Source organism: Pongo abelii, mitochondrion, assembly GCF_028885655.2.
Source record: "Pongo abelii mitochondrion, complete genome".
In the NCBI taxonomy this organism is placed as follows: domain Eukaryota; kingdom Metazoa; phylum Chordata; class Mammalia; order Primates; family Hominidae; genus Pongo; species Pongo abelii.
In genome coordinates, this window is record NC_002083.1 from 1 (window position 1) to 16,499 (window position 16,499).

General features: G+C 45.9%; 13 protein-coding genes and 24 non-coding genes across 37 annotated transcripts, besides 2 other annotated features; 28 read left to right on the forward strand and 9 right to left on the reverse strand. All coding sequences in view use genetic code 2, as the record gives it.

Annotated features, from left to right (window-relative positions):
* Positions 1 to 71, forward strand: KEF63_t01. Its single transcript has one exon. It is a non-coding gene; the product is annotated as a tRNA-Phe (tRNA).
* KEF63_r02 lies at positions 72 to 1,025 on the forward strand. Its single transcript has one exon. It is a non-coding gene; the product is annotated as a s-rRNA (ribosomal RNA).
* Positions 1,026 to 1,094, forward strand: KEF63_t02. The gene has a single exon. It is a non-coding gene; the product is annotated as a tRNA-Val (tRNA).
* Positions 1,095 to 2,654, forward strand: KEF63_r01. The gene has a single exon. It is a non-coding gene; the product is annotated as a l-rRNA (ribosomal RNA).
* Positions 2,655 to 2,729, forward strand: KEF63_t03. The gene has a single exon. It is a non-coding gene; the product is annotated as a tRNA-Leu (tRNA).
* Positions 2,730 to 2,731: 2 nt separating this feature from the next.
* ND1 (NADH dehydrogenase subunit 1) lies at positions 2,732 to 3,687 on the forward strand. The gene has a single exon. A coding segment is annotated over exon 1 (956 nt).
* KEF63_t04 lies at positions 3,688 to 3,756 on the forward strand. The gene has a single exon. It is a non-coding gene; the product is annotated as a tRNA-Ile (tRNA).
* On the reverse strand, positions 3,754 to 3,825 carry KEF63_t05. Its single transcript has one exon. It is a non-coding gene; the product is annotated as a tRNA-Gln (tRNA).
* A 1-nt stretch (position 3,826) lies between these two features.
* On the forward strand, positions 3,827 to 3,894 carry KEF63_t06. The gene has a single exon. It is a non-coding gene; the product is annotated as a tRNA-Met (tRNA).
* ND2 (NADH dehydrogenase subunit 2) lies at positions 3,895 to 4,936 on the forward strand. Its single transcript has one exon. A coding segment is annotated over exon 1 (1,042 nt).
* Positions 4,937 to 5,003, forward strand: KEF63_t07. Its single transcript has one exon. It is a non-coding gene; the product is annotated as a tRNA-Trp (tRNA).
* Positions 5,004 to 5,009: 6 nt separating this feature from the next.
* Positions 5,010 to 5,078, reverse strand: KEF63_t08. The gene has a single exon. It is a non-coding gene; the product is annotated as a tRNA-Ala (tRNA).
* A 1-nt stretch (position 5,079) lies between these two features.
* On the reverse strand, positions 5,080 to 5,152 carry KEF63_t09. The gene has a single exon. It is a non-coding gene; the product is annotated as a tRNA-Asn (tRNA).
* Positions 5,153 to 5,185: an origin of replication.
* Positions 5,183 to 5,249, reverse strand: KEF63_t10. The gene has a single exon. It is a non-coding gene; the product is annotated as a tRNA-Cys (tRNA).
* On the reverse strand, positions 5,249 to 5,315 carry KEF63_t11. Its single transcript has one exon. It is a non-coding gene; the product is annotated as a tRNA-Tyr (tRNA).
* A 26-nt stretch (positions 5,316 to 5,341) lies between these two features.
* COX1 (cytochrome c oxidase subunit I) lies at positions 5,342 to 6,884 on the forward strand. Its single transcript has one exon. A coding segment is annotated over exon 1 (1,543 nt).
* KEF63_t12 lies at positions 6,884 to 6,952 on the reverse strand. Its single transcript has one exon. It is a non-coding gene; the product is annotated as a tRNA-Ser (tRNA).
* A 2-nt stretch (positions 6,953 to 6,954) lies between these two features.
* On the forward strand, positions 6,955 to 7,022 carry KEF63_t13. Its single transcript has one exon. It is a non-coding gene; the product is annotated as a tRNA-Asp (tRNA).
* On the forward strand, positions 7,023 to 7,706 carry COX2 (cytochrome c oxidase subunit II). The gene has a single exon. It carries the CDS (start codon positions 7,023 to 7,025, stop codon positions 7,704 to 7,706), a length of 684 nt encoding a protein of 227 aa, NP_007838.1.
* Positions 7,707 to 7,750: 44 nt separating this feature from the next.
* Positions 7,751 to 7,820, forward strand: KEF63_t14. Its single transcript has one exon. It is a non-coding gene; the product is annotated as a tRNA-Lys (tRNA).
* A 1-nt stretch (position 7,821) lies between these two features.
* On the forward strand, positions 7,822 to 8,028 carry ATP8 (ATP synthase F0 subunit 8). Its single transcript has one exon. It carries the CDS (start codon positions 7,822 to 7,824, stop codon positions 8,026 to 8,028), a length of 207 nt encoding a protein of 68 aa, NP_007839.1.
* On the forward strand, positions 7,983 to 8,663 carry ATP6 (ATP synthase F0 subunit 6). Its single transcript has one exon. The coding sequence runs from the start codon at positions 7,983 to 7,985 to the stop codon at positions 8,661 to 8,663; it is 681 nt and encodes a 226-aa protein (NP_007840.1).
* On the forward strand, positions 8,663 to 9,446 carry COX3 (cytochrome c oxidase subunit III). The gene has a single exon. A coding segment is annotated over exon 1 (784 nt).
* Positions 9,447 to 9,514, forward strand: KEF63_t15. The gene has a single exon. It is a non-coding gene; the product is annotated as a tRNA-Gly (tRNA).
* ND3 (NADH dehydrogenase subunit 3) lies at positions 9,515 to 9,860 on the forward strand. Its single transcript has one exon. A coding segment is annotated over exon 1 (346 nt).
* KEF63_t16 lies at positions 9,861 to 9,925 on the forward strand. Its single transcript has one exon. It is a non-coding gene; the product is annotated as a tRNA-Arg (tRNA).
* Positions 9,926 to 10,222, forward strand: ND4L (NADH dehydrogenase subunit 4L). The gene has a single exon. The coding sequence runs from the start codon at positions 9,926 to 9,928 to the stop codon at positions 10,220 to 10,222; it is 297 nt and encodes a 98-aa protein (NP_007843.1).
* ND4 (NADH dehydrogenase subunit 4) lies at positions 10,216 to 11,593 on the forward strand. The gene has a single exon. A coding segment is annotated over exon 1 (1,378 nt).
* Positions 11,594 to 11,661, forward strand: KEF63_t17. Its single transcript has one exon. It is a non-coding gene; the product is annotated as a tRNA-His (tRNA).
* On the forward strand, positions 11,662 to 11,719 carry KEF63_t18. The gene has a single exon. It is a non-coding gene; the product is annotated as a tRNA-Ser (tRNA).
* Positions 11,720 to 11,790, forward strand: KEF63_t19. Its single transcript has one exon. It is a non-coding gene; the product is annotated as a tRNA-Leu (tRNA).
* Positions 11,791 to 11,796: 6 nt separating this feature from the next.
* On the forward strand, positions 11,797 to 13,602 carry ND5 (NADH dehydrogenase subunit 5). The gene has a single exon. It carries the CDS (start codon positions 11,797 to 11,799, stop codon positions 13,600 to 13,602), a length of 1,806 nt encoding a protein of 601 aa, NP_007845.1.
* ND6 (NADH dehydrogenase subunit 6) lies at positions 13,603 to 14,127 on the reverse strand. Its single transcript has one exon. It carries the CDS (start codon positions 14,125 to 14,127, stop codon positions 13,603 to 13,605), a length of 525 nt encoding a protein of 174 aa, NP_007846.1.
* On the reverse strand, positions 14,128 to 14,196 carry KEF63_t20. The gene has a single exon. It is a non-coding gene; the product is annotated as a tRNA-Glu (tRNA).
* Positions 14,197 to 14,200: 4 nt separating this feature from the next.
* On the forward strand, positions 14,201 to 15,341 carry CYTB (cytochrome b). Its single transcript has one exon. A coding segment is annotated over exon 1 (1,141 nt).
* On the forward strand, positions 15,342 to 15,407 carry KEF63_t21. Its single transcript has one exon. It is a non-coding gene; the product is annotated as a tRNA-Thr (tRNA).
* Positions 15,408 to 15,414: 7 nt separating this feature from the next.
* KEF63_t22 lies at positions 15,415 to 15,483 on the reverse strand. Its single transcript has one exon. It is a non-coding gene; the product is annotated as a tRNA-Pro (tRNA).
* Positions 15,484 to 16,499: a sequence feature (control region).

Sequence of the window (16,499 nt, forward strand, 5' to 3'; positions counted from 1 at the left end):
GTTTATGTAGCTTATTCTATCCAAAGCAATGCACTGAAAATGTCTCGACGGGCCCACACGCCCCATAAACAAATAGGTTTGGTCCTAGCCTTTCTATTAGCTCTTAGTGAGGTTACACATGCAAGCATCCCCGCCCCAGTGAGTCGCCCTCCAAGTCACTCTGACTAAGAGGAGCAAGCATCAAGCACGCAACAGCGCAGCTCAAGACGCTCAGCCTAGCCACACCCCCACGGGAGACAGCAGTGATAAGTCTTTAGCAATAAACGAAAGTTCAACTAAGCTACACTAACCCCAGGGTTGGTCAACTTCGTGCCAGCCACCGCGGTCACACGATTAGCCCAAGTTAATAGAGATCGGCGTAGAGAGTGTTTTAGATTCTTTTTCTCCCCAATAAAGCTAAAATTTACCTGAGTTGTAGAAAACTTAAGCTAATACAAAATAAACTACGAAAGTGGCTTTAATATATCTGAACACACAATAGCTAAGGCCCAAACTGGGATTAGATACCCCACTATGCTTAGCCCTAAACTTTAACAGTTAAATCAACAAAACTGCTCGCCAGAACACTACGAGCCACAGCTTAAAACTCAAAGGACCTGGCGGTGCTTCATATCCCTCTAGAGGAGCCTGTTCTGTAATCGATAAACCCCGATCAACCTCACCACCCCTTGCTCAGCCTATATACCGCCATCTTCAGCAAACCCTGATGAAGGCCACGAAGTAAGCGCAAGCATCCACATAAAGACGTTAGGTCAAGGTGTAGCCCATGGAGTGGCAAGAAATGGGCTACATTTTCTACTTCAGAAAACTACGATAGCCCTCATGAAACCTGAGGGTCGAAGGTGGATTTAGCAGTAAACTAAGAGTAGAGTGCTTAGTTGAACAGGGCCCTGAAGCGCGTACACACCGCCCGTCACCCTCTTCAAGTATATTTCAGGGACTACCTAACTAAAACCCCCACGCATCTATATAGAGGAGGCAAGTCGTAACATGGTAAGCGTACTGGAAAGTGCGCTTGGACGAACCAGAGGGTAGCTTAACACAAAGCACCCGGCTTACACCTGGGAGATTTCAATTCAACCTGGCCCCTCTGAGCTAACCCTAGCCCCAAACCCAACCCACCCTACTACCAACCAACCCTAACCAAACCATTCACCCAAACAAAGTATAGGCGATAGAAATTACAATCCGGCGCAATAGACACAGTACCGTAAGGGAAAGATGAAAAAACACAACCAAGCACAACATAGCAAGGACTAACCCCTGTACCTTTTGCATAATGAATTAACTAGAAACAACTTTGCAAGGAGAGCCAAAGCCAAGACCCCCGAAACCAGACGAGCTACCCATAAACAGCTAAAAGAGCACACCCGTCTATGTAGCAAAATAGTGGGAAGATTTATGGGTAGAGGCGACAAACCTACCGAGCCTGGTGATAGCTGGTTGTCCAAGACAGAATCTTAGTTCAACTTTAAATTTACTTACAGAACCCCTAATCCCCTCGTAAATTTAATTGCTAGTCTAAAGAGGAACAGCTCTTTAGACACTAGGAAAAAACCTTAAAAAGAGAGTAAAAAACACAACACCCATAGTGGGCCCAAAAGCAGCCATCAATTAAGAAAGCGTTCAAGCTCGACACCTAAACACCAAAAAATACCAAACACAAAACTGAACTCCTTACTCCCCATTGGACTAATCTATTGCCCCATAGAAGAAACAATGTTAGTATAAGTAACATGAAGATATTCTCCCCCGCATAAGTCTACGTCAGACCGAAACATCACACTGACAATTAACGGTCCAATATGCATAGTTAACAAATAAACTATTATTTTTTCCCCCCGTTAATCCAACACAGGCATGCCTATAAGGAAAGGTTAAAAAAAGTAAAAGGAACTCGGCAAATCTCACCCCGCCTGTTTACCAAAAACATCACCTCTAGCATTACCAGTATTAGAGGCACCGCCTGCCCGGTGACATACGTTTAACGGCCGCGGTACCCTGACCGTGCAAAGGTAGCATAATCACTTGTTCCTTAAATGGGGACTTGTATGAATGGCTTCACGAGGGTTCGACTGTCTCTTACTTTTAACCAGTGAAATTGACCTGCCCGTGAAGAGGCGGGCATAACATAACAAGACGAGAAGACCCTATGGAGCTTCAATTTACCAGTGCAAATAACATACAACAAGCCCACAGGCCCTAAATCACCAAACCTGCACTGAAGATTTCGGTTGGGGCGACCTCGGAGCACAACCCAACCTCCGAGAAACACATGTTAAGACCTCACAAGTCAAAACGAACTTCCACACACAATTGATCCAACAACTTGACCAACGGAACAAGTTACCCTAGGGATAACAGCGCAATCCTGTTCTAGAGTCCATATCAACAACAGGGTTTACGACCTCGATGTTGGATCAGGACATCCTAATGGTGCAGCCGCTATTAAAGGTTCGTTTGTTCAACGATTAAAGTCCTACGTGATCTGAGTTCAGACCGGAGCAATCCAGGTCGGTTTCTATCTATTTCACATTTCTCCCTGTACGAAAGGACAAGAGAAATGGGGCCTACTTCACATAAGCGCCTTTCCCAAACAAATGATATCATCTCAATTTAACACCACACCAACACCCACCCAAGAAAAGGGCTATGTTAAGATGGCAGAGCCCGGTAACTGCATAAAATTTAAAGCTTTACAGTCAGAGGTTCAACTCCTCTTCTTAACAATATGCCCATAATCAACCTCCTACTCCTCATTATATCCATCCTAATCGCCATAGCATTTCTAATGCTAACCGAACGAAAAATCCTAGGCCACACACAACTACGCAAAGGGCCCAACATTGTGGGCCCCTACGGCTTACTACAACCCTTTGCCGACGCCCTAAAACTATTCACCAAAGAACCCCTAAAACCCTCCACATCAACCATCACCCTTTACATTATTTCCCCCGCCCTAGCCCTTACCATTGCCCTCCTACTATGAACCCCCCTCCCTATGCCCATCCCCCTAATCAACCTCAACTTAGGCCTCCTATTTATCCTAGCCGCGTCAAGCCTAACCGTCTACTCCATCCTCTGATCAGGATGAGCATCTAACTCAAACTACGCCCTAATCGGCGCATTGCGGGCGGTAGCCCAAACGATCTCATACGAAATTACCCTAGCCCTTATCCTGTTATCAGTACTACTAATAAGCGGCTCTTTTAACCTCTCCGCCCTCATCACAACACAAGAACACTCATGACTACTTCTACCATCATGACCTCTAGCCCTAATATGATTTATTTCAACACTAGCAGAAACCAACCGAGCCCCCTTCGACCTCACCGAAGGAGAATCCGAACTAGTTTCGGGCTTTAACACTGAATACGCCGCAGGTCCATTCGCCCTATTCTTCATAGCCGAATATACAAACATTATCTTAATAAACGCCCTCACCACTATAATTTTCCTAGGAACAACATTCAACATCCACTCCCCAGAACTCTACACAACCCTCTTCACCATCAAAACCCTACTCCTAACCTCCCTATTCCTATGAATTCGATCAACATACCCCCGATTCCGCTACGACCAACTCATGCACCTTCTATGAAAAAATTTCCTGCCACTCACCCTAGCACTACTAATATGACACATCTCCGTACCCATTGCAACCTCCGGCATTCCCCCACAAACCTAAGAAATATGTCTGACAAAAGAGTTACTTTGATAGAGTAAAAAATAGAGGTCTAAATCCCCTTATTTCTAGGATTATGGGAGTTGAACCCACCCCTGAGAATCCAAAATTCTCCGTGCCACCCATCACACCCTATCCTAAAGTAAGGTCAGCTAAATAAGCTATCGGGCCCATACCCCGAAAATGTTGGTTATACCCTTCCCGTACTAATTAACCCCTTGGCCCAACCCATCATTTACCCCACCATCTTCACAGGCACGCTCATTACAGCACTGAGCTCCCACTGATTCTTTGCCTGACTGGGACTAGAAATAAATATACTCGCTTTCATCCCAGTCCTAACCAAAAAAACAAGCCCCCGCTCCACAGAAGCCGCCATTAAATATTTCCTCACACAGGCAACCGCATCCATAATCCTCCTGATAGCCATCCTCTACAACAACATACTTTCCGGACAGTGAACCACAACCAACACCACCAACCCATATTCATCTCTAATAATCGTAACCGCCCTAGCAATGAAGCTAGGAATAGCCCCCTTCCACTTTTGAGTCCCAGAAGTCACCCAAGGAGTCCCCCTGACATCCGGCTTACTCCTCCTTACATGACAAAAATTAGCCCCCATTTCAATTATATACCAAATATCTTCATCGGTAGACACAAACATCCTCCTCACCCTCTCAATTCTATCTATCCTAGTAGGCGGCTGAGGCGGACTAAACCAAACCCAACTACGCAAAATCCTGGCATACTCCTCAATCACCCATATAGGATGAATAATAGCAGTACTACCATATAACCCAGACATCACTATCCTCAACCTAATCATCTACATCATCCTGACAACTACCGCATTCCTAATCCTCGACTTAAACTCTAGTGTCACAATCCTAATATTAACCCGCACCTGGAACAAGCTGACATGACTAATACCCTTAATCCCATCAACCTTATTATCCCTAGGGGGCCTGCCACCACTAACCGGCTTCCTGCCCAAATGAGCCATCATTGAAGAATTTGCAAAAAATGGCAATCTCATTACCCCCACAATCATGGCTATTATCACCCTCCTCAACCTCTACTTCTACGTACGCCTAATCTACGCCACCTCAATCACACTACTCCCCATATCTAACAACGCAAAAATGAAATGACAGTTCGAAAACACAAAACCCACCCCTCTTCTCCCCACACTCACCATTCTTACCACCCTACTCCTACCTATCTCCCCTCTCATCCTATCTATCTCATAGAAATTTAGGTTAACACAGACCAAGAGCCTTCAAAGCCCTCAGCAAGTCACAGCACTTAATTTCTGTAACACTAAGGACTGCAAAGCCCCGCTCTGCATCAACTGAACGCAAACCAGCCACTTTAATTAAGCTAAGCCCTCCCTAGACCGATGGGACTTAAACCCACAAACATTTAGTTAACAGCTAAACACCCTAATCAATTGGCTTCAGTCCACTTCTCCCGCCGCGGGGAAAAAGGCGGGAGAAGCCCCGGCAGGCCTTAAAGCTGCTCCTTCGAATTTGCAATTCAACATGACAATCACCTCGGGGCTGGTAAAAAGAGGTCTAACCCCTGTTCTTAGATTTACAGCCTAATGCCTTAACTCGGCCATTTTACCCCCCCCCCCCCTTTTTTTCTCCACTAATGTTCGCCGACCGCTGGCTATTCTCCACGAACCACAAAGACATCGGGACACTATACCTGTTATTCGGCGCATGGGCTGGAGTCCTAGGCACTGCCCTAAGCCTCCTCATTCGAGCTGAACTGGGCCAACCCGGCAACCTTCTAGGCAATGACCATATCTACAATGTCATCGTCACAGCTCATGCATTCGTAATAATTTTCTTTATAGTCATACCCATTATAATTGGAGGCTTTGGCAACTGACTAGTGCCCCTAATAATCGGCGCCCCCGATATAGCATTCCCGCGCATAAATAATATAAGCTTCTGACTCCTCCCCCCCTCCTTTCTCCTACTGCTCGCTTCTGCTACAGTAGAGGCTGGCGCAGGAACAGGCTGAACAGTCTATCCGCCCCTAGCAGGAAACTACTCTCACCCAGGAGCCTCTGTAGACTTAACAATCTTCTCTTTACACCTAGCAGGCATTTCCTCTATCCTAGGAGCTATCAATTTCATCACAACAATTATTAATATAAAACCCCCTGCAATATCCCAATACCAAACCCCCCTCTTCGTCTGATCAGTCTTGATCACAGCAGTCCTACTTCTCCTTTCCCTCCCAGTCCTAGCCGCTGGCATCACCATACTACTAACAGATCGCAACCTAAACACCACATTCTTTGACCCAGCCGGAGGTGGAGATCCCATCCTATATCAGCACCTATTCTGATTTTTTGGCCACCCTGAAGTCTACATTCTCATCCTGCCGGGTTTCGGCATAATCTCCCACATCGTAACACACTATTCCGGAAAAGAAGAGCCATTTGGGTACATAGGCATAGTCTGAGCCATAGTCTCAATTGGCTTCCTGGGCTTTATCGTATGGGCCCACCACATATTCACAGTAGGAATAGACGTGGACACACGAGCCTACTTCACCTCCGCTACCATAATCATTGCCATCCCCACCGGCGTCAAAGTATTTAGCTGACTCGCTACACTCCACGGAAGCAACACTAAATGATCTGCCGCAATCCTCTGAGCCTTAGGATTCATTTTCCTCTTCACCGTAGGCGGCCTAACAGGCATCGTACTAGCAAACTCATCACTAGACATTGTATTACACGATACATACTACGTTGTAGCCCACTTTCATTACGTCCTATCAATAGGAGCTGTATTCGCCATCATGGGAGGCTTCATCCACTGGTTCCCACTATTCTCAGGCTACACCTTAGACCAGACCTATGCTAAAATTCACTTCATCACCATATTTATCGGCGTAAATTTAACTTTCTTCCCACAACATTTCCTCGGCCTGTCAGGCATACCCCGACGCTACTCCGACTACCCCGACGCGTACACCACCTGAAATATTTTATCATCCGCAGGCTCATTTATCTCCCTAACAGCAGTCATACTAATAATTTTCATAATTTGAGAAGCCTTCGCCTCAAAACGAAAAGTCCCAATAGTTGAACAACCCTCCACAAGCCTAGAGTGATTGTACGGATGCCCCCCACCCTACCACACATTTGAAGAACCCGTCTATATAAAACCAGAACAAAAAAGGAAGGAATCGAACCTCCTAAAGCTGGTTTCAAGCCAACCCCACAACCTCCATGACTTTTTCAAGAGATACTAGAAAAACCATTTCATGACTTTGTCAAAGTTAAGTTACAGGCCAAACCCTGTGTATCTTAATGGCGCACGCAGCACAGGTAGGTTTACAAGACGCTACCTCTCCTATCATAGAAGAATTGGTCATCTTTCACGACCACGCCCTCATAATCATTTTCCTAATCTGCTTCCTAGTCCTGTACGCCCTATTCCTAACACTCACAACAAAACTCACCAACACCAGCATCTCAGACGCCCAAGAGATAGAGACTATTTGAACTATCCTACCGGCCATCATCCTAATTCTAATCGCCCTCCCATCCCTACGCATCCTCTACTTAACAGACGAGATCAACGACCCTTCCTTCACCATCAAATCAATCGGTCATCAATGATACTGAACCTACGAGTACACTGACTACGGTGGATTGATCTTCAACTCTTACATGCTCCCACCACTATTCCTAGAACCAGGCGACCTTCGACTCCTCGACGTCGACAACCGAGTAGTCCTCCCAGTCGAAGCTCCCGTTCGCATAATAATCACATCCCAAGACGTCTTACACTCATGAACTGTACCCTCACTAGGCCTGAAAACGGACGCAATCCCCGGACGCCTAAACCAAACCACATTCACTGCCACGCGACCAGGAGTGTACTATGGCCAATGCTCAGAAATCTGTGGAGCTAACCACAGCTTTATGCCTATCGTCCTAGAACTAATCCCCCTAAAAATCTTCGAAATAGGGCCCGTATTCACTTTATAACTTCCCCCACCCCCACAACCCATCCTACCCCCTTTCCTGAGGCCCACTGCAAAGCTAATCTAGCATTAACCTTTTAAGTTAAAGACTAAGAGAATCAACCCCTCTTTGCAGTGAAATGCCCCAACTAAATACCACCACATGGCCCACCATCATCACCCCAATACTCCTTGCACTATTCCTCATCACTCAACTAAAACTACTAAACTCACACCTCCACCCACCCACCCCACCAAAATTCACTAAACCAAAACTCCACGCCAAACCCTGAGGACCAAAATGAACGAAAGTCTATTTACCCCATTCATTACCCCCACAGTACTAGGCCTCCCCGCCGCAGTACTAGTCATCTTATTTCCCCCCTTACTGATCCCCACCTCCAAACATCTCATCAACAACCGACTAATTATTATCCAACAATGACTAATCCGACTCATCCTAAAACAAATAATAACCACCCATAACGCTAAAGGACGAACTTGATCCCTCATACTAACGTCCCTAATCATTTTCATCGCCTCAACCAACCTCCTAGGACTCCTCCCCTACTCATTTACACCAACCACCCAACTATCCATAAATTTAGCTATAGCAATTCCCTTATGAGCAAGCACGGTAGCTATGGGCCTTCGCTTCAAAGCCAAAATTACCCTAACCCACCTCTTACCACAAGGTACCCCCACACCTCTCATCCCTATACTAATTATTATTGAAACCGTCAGCCTTTTCATTCAACCACTAGCCTTAGCCGTACGCCTAACTGCTAACATCACTGCAGGCCACCTACTCATGCACCTAATCGGAAGCTCTGCACTAGCTATACTAGCCATCAACCTCCCCCTAACCCTCATCACCCTTACAATCTTAACCCTGCTAACAATCCTGGAGACTGCCATCGCCCTAATTCAAGCCTACGTCTTCACACTTCTAGTAAGCCTCTACCTGCACGACAACTCATAATGGCCCATCAATCACACGCCTACCACATAGTAAAACCTAGCCCATGACCCCTAACAGGAGCTCTCTCAGCCCTCCTAACAACATCTGGCCTAACCATGTGATTCCACTTCCACTCCACAACCCTACTATTAACAGGCCTACTAACCAATGCACTAACCATATACCAATGGTGACGAGATGTAGTGCGAGAAAGCACATACCAAGGCCACCACACACTACCCGTCCAAAAAGGCCTCCGATATGGAATAATCCTATTCATCACTTCAGAAGTCTTTTTCTTCGCCGGATTCTTCTGAGCATTCTACCACTCCAGCCTAGCCCCCACCCCTCAACTTGGAGGACACTGACCCCCAACAGGCATTATCCCCCTCAACCCCCTAGAAGTCCCACTCCTAAACACATCCGTACTACTCGCATCAGGAGTCTCAATTACCTGAGCCCATCACAGCCTGATGGAAAATAATCGAACCCAAATAATTCAAGCACTACTCATCACAATCTTACTAGGCATCTACTTCACTCTCCTTCAGGCTTCAGAATACATTGAAGCTCCTTTCACCATCTCTGACGGCATCTACGGCTCAACATTCTTCATAGCCACGGGATTCCACGGCCTCCACGTCATTATCGGATCAACTTTCCTCACTGTATGCCTAGCCCGCCAGCTATTATTCCACTTCACATCCAAACATCACTTTGGCTTTGAGGCCGCCGCCTGATACTGGCACTTTGTAGACGTAGTCTGACTGTTTCTGTACGTCTCCATCTACTGATGAGGTTCCTACTCTTTTAGTATAAACAGTACCGTTAACTTCCAATTAACTAGTTTTGACAACGCCCAAAAAAGAGTAATTAACTTCGTCCTAGCTCTAACAGTCAACACCCTCCTAGCCCTGCTACTAATAACCATCACATTCTGACTACCACAACTCTACCCCTACATAGAAAAATCCGACCCATACGAATGTGGATTTGACCCCGCATACCCCGCTCGCATTCCTTTCTCCATAAAATTTTTCTTAGTAGCCATCACCTTCCTACTATTCGACCTAGAAATCGCCCTGCTACTACCCCTGCCATGGGCCCTACAAACAACCAACTTACCACTAATAACTACATCATCACTTATATTAATTATCATCCTAGCCCTAGGCCTAACTTACGAATGATCACAAAAAGGATTAGACTGAGCCGAATTGGTAAATAGTTTAAACAAAACAAATGATTTCGACTCATTAAATTATGACAGCCATATTTACCAAATGCCCCTTATCTACATAAATATCACACTAGCATTCACCATATCACTCCTAGGCATACTAGTCTACCGCTCACACCTAATATCTTCTCTACTATGTCTAGAAGGAATAATATTATCATTGTTCATTATAATTACTCTCATAACCCTCAACACCCACTCTCTCCTAGCTAACATCATACCCATCACCATGCTAGTCTTCGCTGCCTGCGAAGCAGCAGTAGGCCTCGCCCTACTAGCCTCAATCTCCAATACATACGGCCTAGACTACGTCAACAACCTAAACCTACTTCAATGCTAAAACTAATTATCCCAACAATCATACTGCTGCCCCTAACATGACTCTCCAAAACGCACATAATCTGAATCAACACCACCACCCACAGCCTAATCATCAGCTCCATCCCCCTACTATTCCTCAATCAAACCAACAGCAACCTGTACAGCTACTCCCTTCTTTTCTCCTCCGACCCCTTATCAACCCCCCTTCTAATACTAACAACCTGACTCCTACCCCTCATAATTATAGCAAGCCAACACCATCTATCCAACGAACCCCCATCACGAAAAAAATTATACCTCACCATACTAATCTCTCTTCAAATCTCCCTAATCATAACATTCACAGCCACAGAGCTAATTATATTTTATATCCTCTTCGAAACCACTCTCATCCCCACCCTAGTCATTATCACCCGCTGAGGCAACCAGCCAGAGCGCTTAAATGCAGGCACATACTTTCTATTCTACACACTAGTAGGCTCCCTCCCCCTACTCATTGCCCTAATCCACACCTACAACACCCTAGGCTCGCTTAACATTGTATTACTAACTCTCACCGCCCGGGAGCTAACAGACTCCTGATCCAACAGCCTAATATGACTAGCGTACACAATAGCTTTCATAGTAAAAATACCCCTCTACGGACTACACCTATGACTCCCTAAAGCCCATGTAGAAGCCCCCATTGCCGGCTCAATAGTACTCGCCGCAGTGCTCTTAAAACTAGGTGGTTACGGTATAATACGCCTTATCCCCATTCTCAATCCCCTAACTAAACACATAGCCTACCCCTTTATCATACTATCCCTATGAGGCATAATCATAACAAGCTCCATCTGCTTACGACAAACCGACCTAAAATCACTCATCGCATACTCCTCAGTCAGCCACATAGCGCTTGTTGTAGCAGCTATCCTCATTCAAACCCCCTGAAGCTTCACCGGCGCAACCACCCTCATAATTGCCCATGGACTCACATCCTCCCTACTGTTCTGCCTAGCAAACTCAAACTACGAACGAACCCACAGCCGCATCATAATCCTCTCTCAAGGCCTTCAAACTCTACTCCCCCTAATAGCCCTCTGATGACTTCTAGCAAGCCTCACTAACCTTGCCCTACCACCCACCATCAACCTACTAGGAGAACTCTCCGTACTAATAGCCATATTCTCTTGATCTAACATCACCATCCTACTAACAGGACTCAACATACTAATCACAACCCTATACTCTCTCTATATATTCACCACAACACAACGAGGTACACCCACACATCACACCAACAACATAAAACCTTCTTTCACACGTGAAAACACCCTCATGCTCATACACCTATCCCCCATTCTCCTCTTGTCCCTCAACCCCAGCATCATCGCTGGATTCGCCTACTGTAAATATAGTTTAACCAAAACATCAGATTGTGAATCTAATAATAGGGCCCACAACCCCTTATTTACCGAGAAAGCTCACAAGAACTGCTAACTCTCACCCCATGTGTAACAACATGGCTTTCTCAACTTTTAAAGGATAACAGCTATCCCTTGGTCTTAGGACCCAAAAATTTTGGTGCAACTCCAAATAAAAGTAACAGCCATGTTTACCACCATAACTGCCCTCACCTTGACTTCCCTAATCCCCCCCATTACCGCTACCCTCATTAACCCCAACAAAAAAAACTCATACCCCCACTATGTAAAAACTGCCATCGCATCCGCCTTTACTATCAGCCTTATCCCAACAACAATATTTATCTGCCTAGGACAAGAAACCATCGTCACAAACTGATGCTGAACAACCACCCAGACACTACAACTCTCACTAAGCTTCAAACTTGACTACTTCTCCATAACATTCCTCCCCGTAGCACTACTCATCACTTGATCCATTATAGAATTTTCACTATGGTATATAGCCTCAGACCCAAACATCAACCAATTTCTCAAATTCCTCCTTATTTTCCTAATCACCATAATTATCCTAGTCACTGCCAATAACCTACTCCAACTCTTCATCGGCTGAGAGGGCGTAGGGATCATATCCTTCCTGCTCATTAGTTGATGATACGCCCGAACAGACGCCAACACGGCAGCTATTCAAGCAATCCTATACAATCGTATCGGCGATATTGGCTTCATCCTGGCTCTAGCATGATTCCTCCTACACTCCAACTCATGGGAACTACAACAAGTATTCCTCCTAAACAATAACCCTAACCTCCTCCCACTACTAGGACTCCTCCTAGCCGCAGCTGGCAAATCAGCCCAACTAGGCCTTCACCCCTGACTACCCTCAGCCATAGAAGGCCCAACCCCCGTCTCAGCCCTACTTCACTCAAGCACCATGGTCGTGGCTGGGGTCTTCCTACTCATCCGCTTTCACCCATTAACAGAAAACAGCCCACATATCCAAACCCTTACACTATGCTTAGGGGCCATCACCACCCTGTTCGCAGCAATCTGCGCCCTCACACAAAACGACATTAAGAAAATCGTAGCTTTCTCCACCTCAAGTCAACTAGGACTTATAATGGTCACAATTGGCATTAACCAGCCACACCTGGCACTCCTCCACATCTGCACCCACGCCTTCTTCAAAGCCCTTTTATTCATATGTTCTGGGTCCATCATCCACAACCTCAACAATGAGCAAGACATCCGAAAAATAGGAGGACTACTCAAAACCATACCCCTAACCTCAACCTCCCTCACTATCAGCAGCCTAGCCCTCGCAGGAATACCCTTCCTCTCAGGCTTCTACTCCAAAGACCTCATTATCGAGACCGCAAACATATCCTATACCAACACCTGAGCCCTGTCTATCACTCTCATCGCCACCTCCTTAACAGGCGCCTACAGCACTCGAATAATCCTCCACACCCTTACAAGCAAACCCCACTTCCCAACCCCAATCTCTATCAATGAAAACAACCCCACTCTACTTAAACCCATCAAGCGCCTTATGCTAGGAAGCCTATTCGCAGGATTCCTAATCACCAACAACATCCCCCCTATATCCCTGCCCCAAGTAACAACCCCCCCTTACCTAAAACTCGCAGCTCTAGCTGCCACCCTCCTAGGTCTCCTAGTAGCCCTAGACTTAAACTACCTAGCCAACAAACTCAAGACAAAAACCCCTCCACCCACATTCTATTTCTCCATCATACTCGGATTCTACCCTAGCATCATCCACCGCATAATCCCCCACCTAAGCCTTCTCATAAGCCAAAACTTATCCCTACTCCTACTAGACCTAACCTGACTAAAAAAACTAATACCCAAAACAATCTCACAACACCAAACCTCAGCCTCCATCACTATTTCAACCCAAAAAGGTTTAATCAAACTCTACTTCCTCTCTTTCCTCATCCCACTCCTCCTAATCCTCCTTATAATCTCATAACCTATTACCCCGAGCAATCTCAATTACAACATAAACACCAACAAATAACGTTCAACCAGTAACCACCACCAACCAACGCCCATAATCATATAAAGCCCCCGCACCAATAGGATCCTCCCGAATCAACCCCGACCCTTCCCCTTCATAAATTATCCAGCTCCCCACGCTATTAAAATTCACCACTACCACCACTCCATCATACTCTTTTACCCACAACACCAGCCCCACTTCCATCACTAATCCCACCAGAACACTCACCAATACCTCAACCCCTGACCCCCATGCCTCAGGATATTCCTCAATAGCTATTGCCGTAGTATACCCAAAAACAACCATCATACCCCCTAAATAAATTAAAAAAACCATTAAACCCATATAACCTCCCCCACAATTTAAAATAACTGCACACCCAACCGCACCACTAATAATCAACACTAAACCCCCATAAATAGGAGAGGGCTTAGAAGAAAACCCCACGAACCCTATCACTAAAATTACACTCAACAGAAACAAAGCATATGTCATTGTTCTCGCATAGACTGTGACTATGACCAATGGTATGAAAAAACATCGTTGTACCTCAACTACAAGAACACTAATGACCTCAACACGTAAAACCAACCCACTAATAAAATTAATCAACCACTCACTTATCGACCTCCCCACCCCATCAAACATCTCCGCATGATGGAACTTCGGCTCACTCCTAGGCGCCTGCTTAATCATCCAAATCACCACTGGACTATTCCTAGCTATACATTATTCACCAGACGCCTCCACTGCCTTTTCATCAATCGCCCACATCACTCGAGATGTAAACTACGGCTGAATAATTCGCCACCTCCACGCTAACGGCGCCTCAATATTCTTTATCTGCCTCTTCTTACATATCGGCCGAGGCCTATACTATGGCTCATTCACCCACCTAGAAACCTGAAACATCGGCATCATCCTACTATTTACAACTATAATAACAGCCTTCATAGGTTACGTCCTCCCATGAGGCCAAATATCCTTCTGAGGAGCCACAGTAATCACAAATCTACTGTCCGCCATCCCATACATTGGAACAGACCTGGTCCAATGAGTCTGAGGTGGCTACTCAGTAAATAGCCCCACTCTAACACGATTCTTCACCCTACACTTCATACTACCCTTCATTATTACAGCCCTAACAACTCTACACCTCTTATTCCTACACGAAACAGGATCAAATAACCCCCTGGGAATCCCCTCCCATTCCGACAAAATCACCTTCCACCCCTACTACACAATCAAAGACATCCTAGGCCTACTCCTTTTTCTCCTCGCCCTAATAACACTAACACTACTCTCACCAGACCTCCTAAGCGACCCAGACAACTACACCTTAGCTAACCCCCTAAGCACCCCACCCCACATTAAACCCGAATGATATTTCCTATTCGCCTACGCAATCCTACGATCCGTCCCCAACAAACTAGGAGGTGTAATAGCCCTCATACTATCCATCCTAATCCTAACAACAATCCCTGCCCTTCACATGTCCAAGCAACAGAGCATAACATTTCGCCCATTGAGCCAATTCCTATATTGACTTTTAATCGCCGACCTTCTAATTCTCACCTGAATTGGAGGGCAACCAGTAAGCTACCCCTTCATCACCATTAGCCAAGTAGCATCCACATTGTACTTCACTACTATCCTTCTACTTATACCAGCCTCTTCCCTGATCGAAAACCACATACTCAAATGAACCTGCCCCTGTAGTACAAATAAGTACACCAGCCTTGTAACCTGAAAATGAAGACCCTCTTCCATGGGCAAAAAAAATCAGAGAAAAAGCACTTAACTTCACCGTCAGCCCCCAAAGCCAACATTCTAATTTTAAACTACTCTCTGTTCTTTCATGGGGGACCAGATTTGGGTGCCACCCCAGTACTGACCCATTTCTAACGGCCTATGTATTTCGTACATTCCTGCTAGCCAACATGAATATCACCCAACACAACAATCGCTTAACCAACTATAATGCATACAAAACTCCAACCACACTCGACCTCCACACCCCGCTTACAAGCAAGTACCCCCCCATGCCCCCCCACCCAAACACATACACCGATCTCTCCACATAACCCCTCAACCCCCAGCATATCAACAGACCAAACAAACCTTAAAGTACATAGCACATACTATCCTAACCGCACATAGCACATCCCGTTAAAACCCTGCTCATCCCCACGGATGCCCCCCCTCAGTTAGTAATCCCTTACTCACCATCCTCCGTGAAATCAATATCCCGCACAAGAGTGCTACTCCCCTCGCTCCGGGCCCATAAAACCTGGGGGTAGCTAAAGTGAGCTGTATCCGGCATCTGGTTCTTACTTCAGGGCCATAAAACCCAAGATCGCCCACACGTTCCCCTTAAATAAGACATCACGATGGATCACAGGCCTATCACCCTATTAATCACTCACGGGAGCTCTCCATGCATCTGGTATTTTTTCGGGGGGGGATGCACGCGATAGCATCGCGGGCCGCTGGAACCGGAGCACCCTATGTCGCAGGATCTGTCTTTGATTCCTACCTCATGCCATTATTAATCGCGCCTAATATCCAATATCCTAGCCCCACCCTCAGTGTTTGAAGCTGCTATTTAATTTATGCTAGAGGACATAAAATTACCAAAAAAAAATAAACGAACTCTCAACAACCCTACCCCATCAACCCAACAAAATCCAATTTTTATCTTTAGGCTATGTGCACTTTCAACAGGCACCCCTCAACTAACACAATCTCCTTCTTATCCCACCCACCAACCCCCCCCCCCCCTTCCTCCCTCTTTCTCCATTTTCCCCACAAACACCGCTACTACCCCCACACCCCAGACCAACCCAACCCAAAAGACACCCCGCACG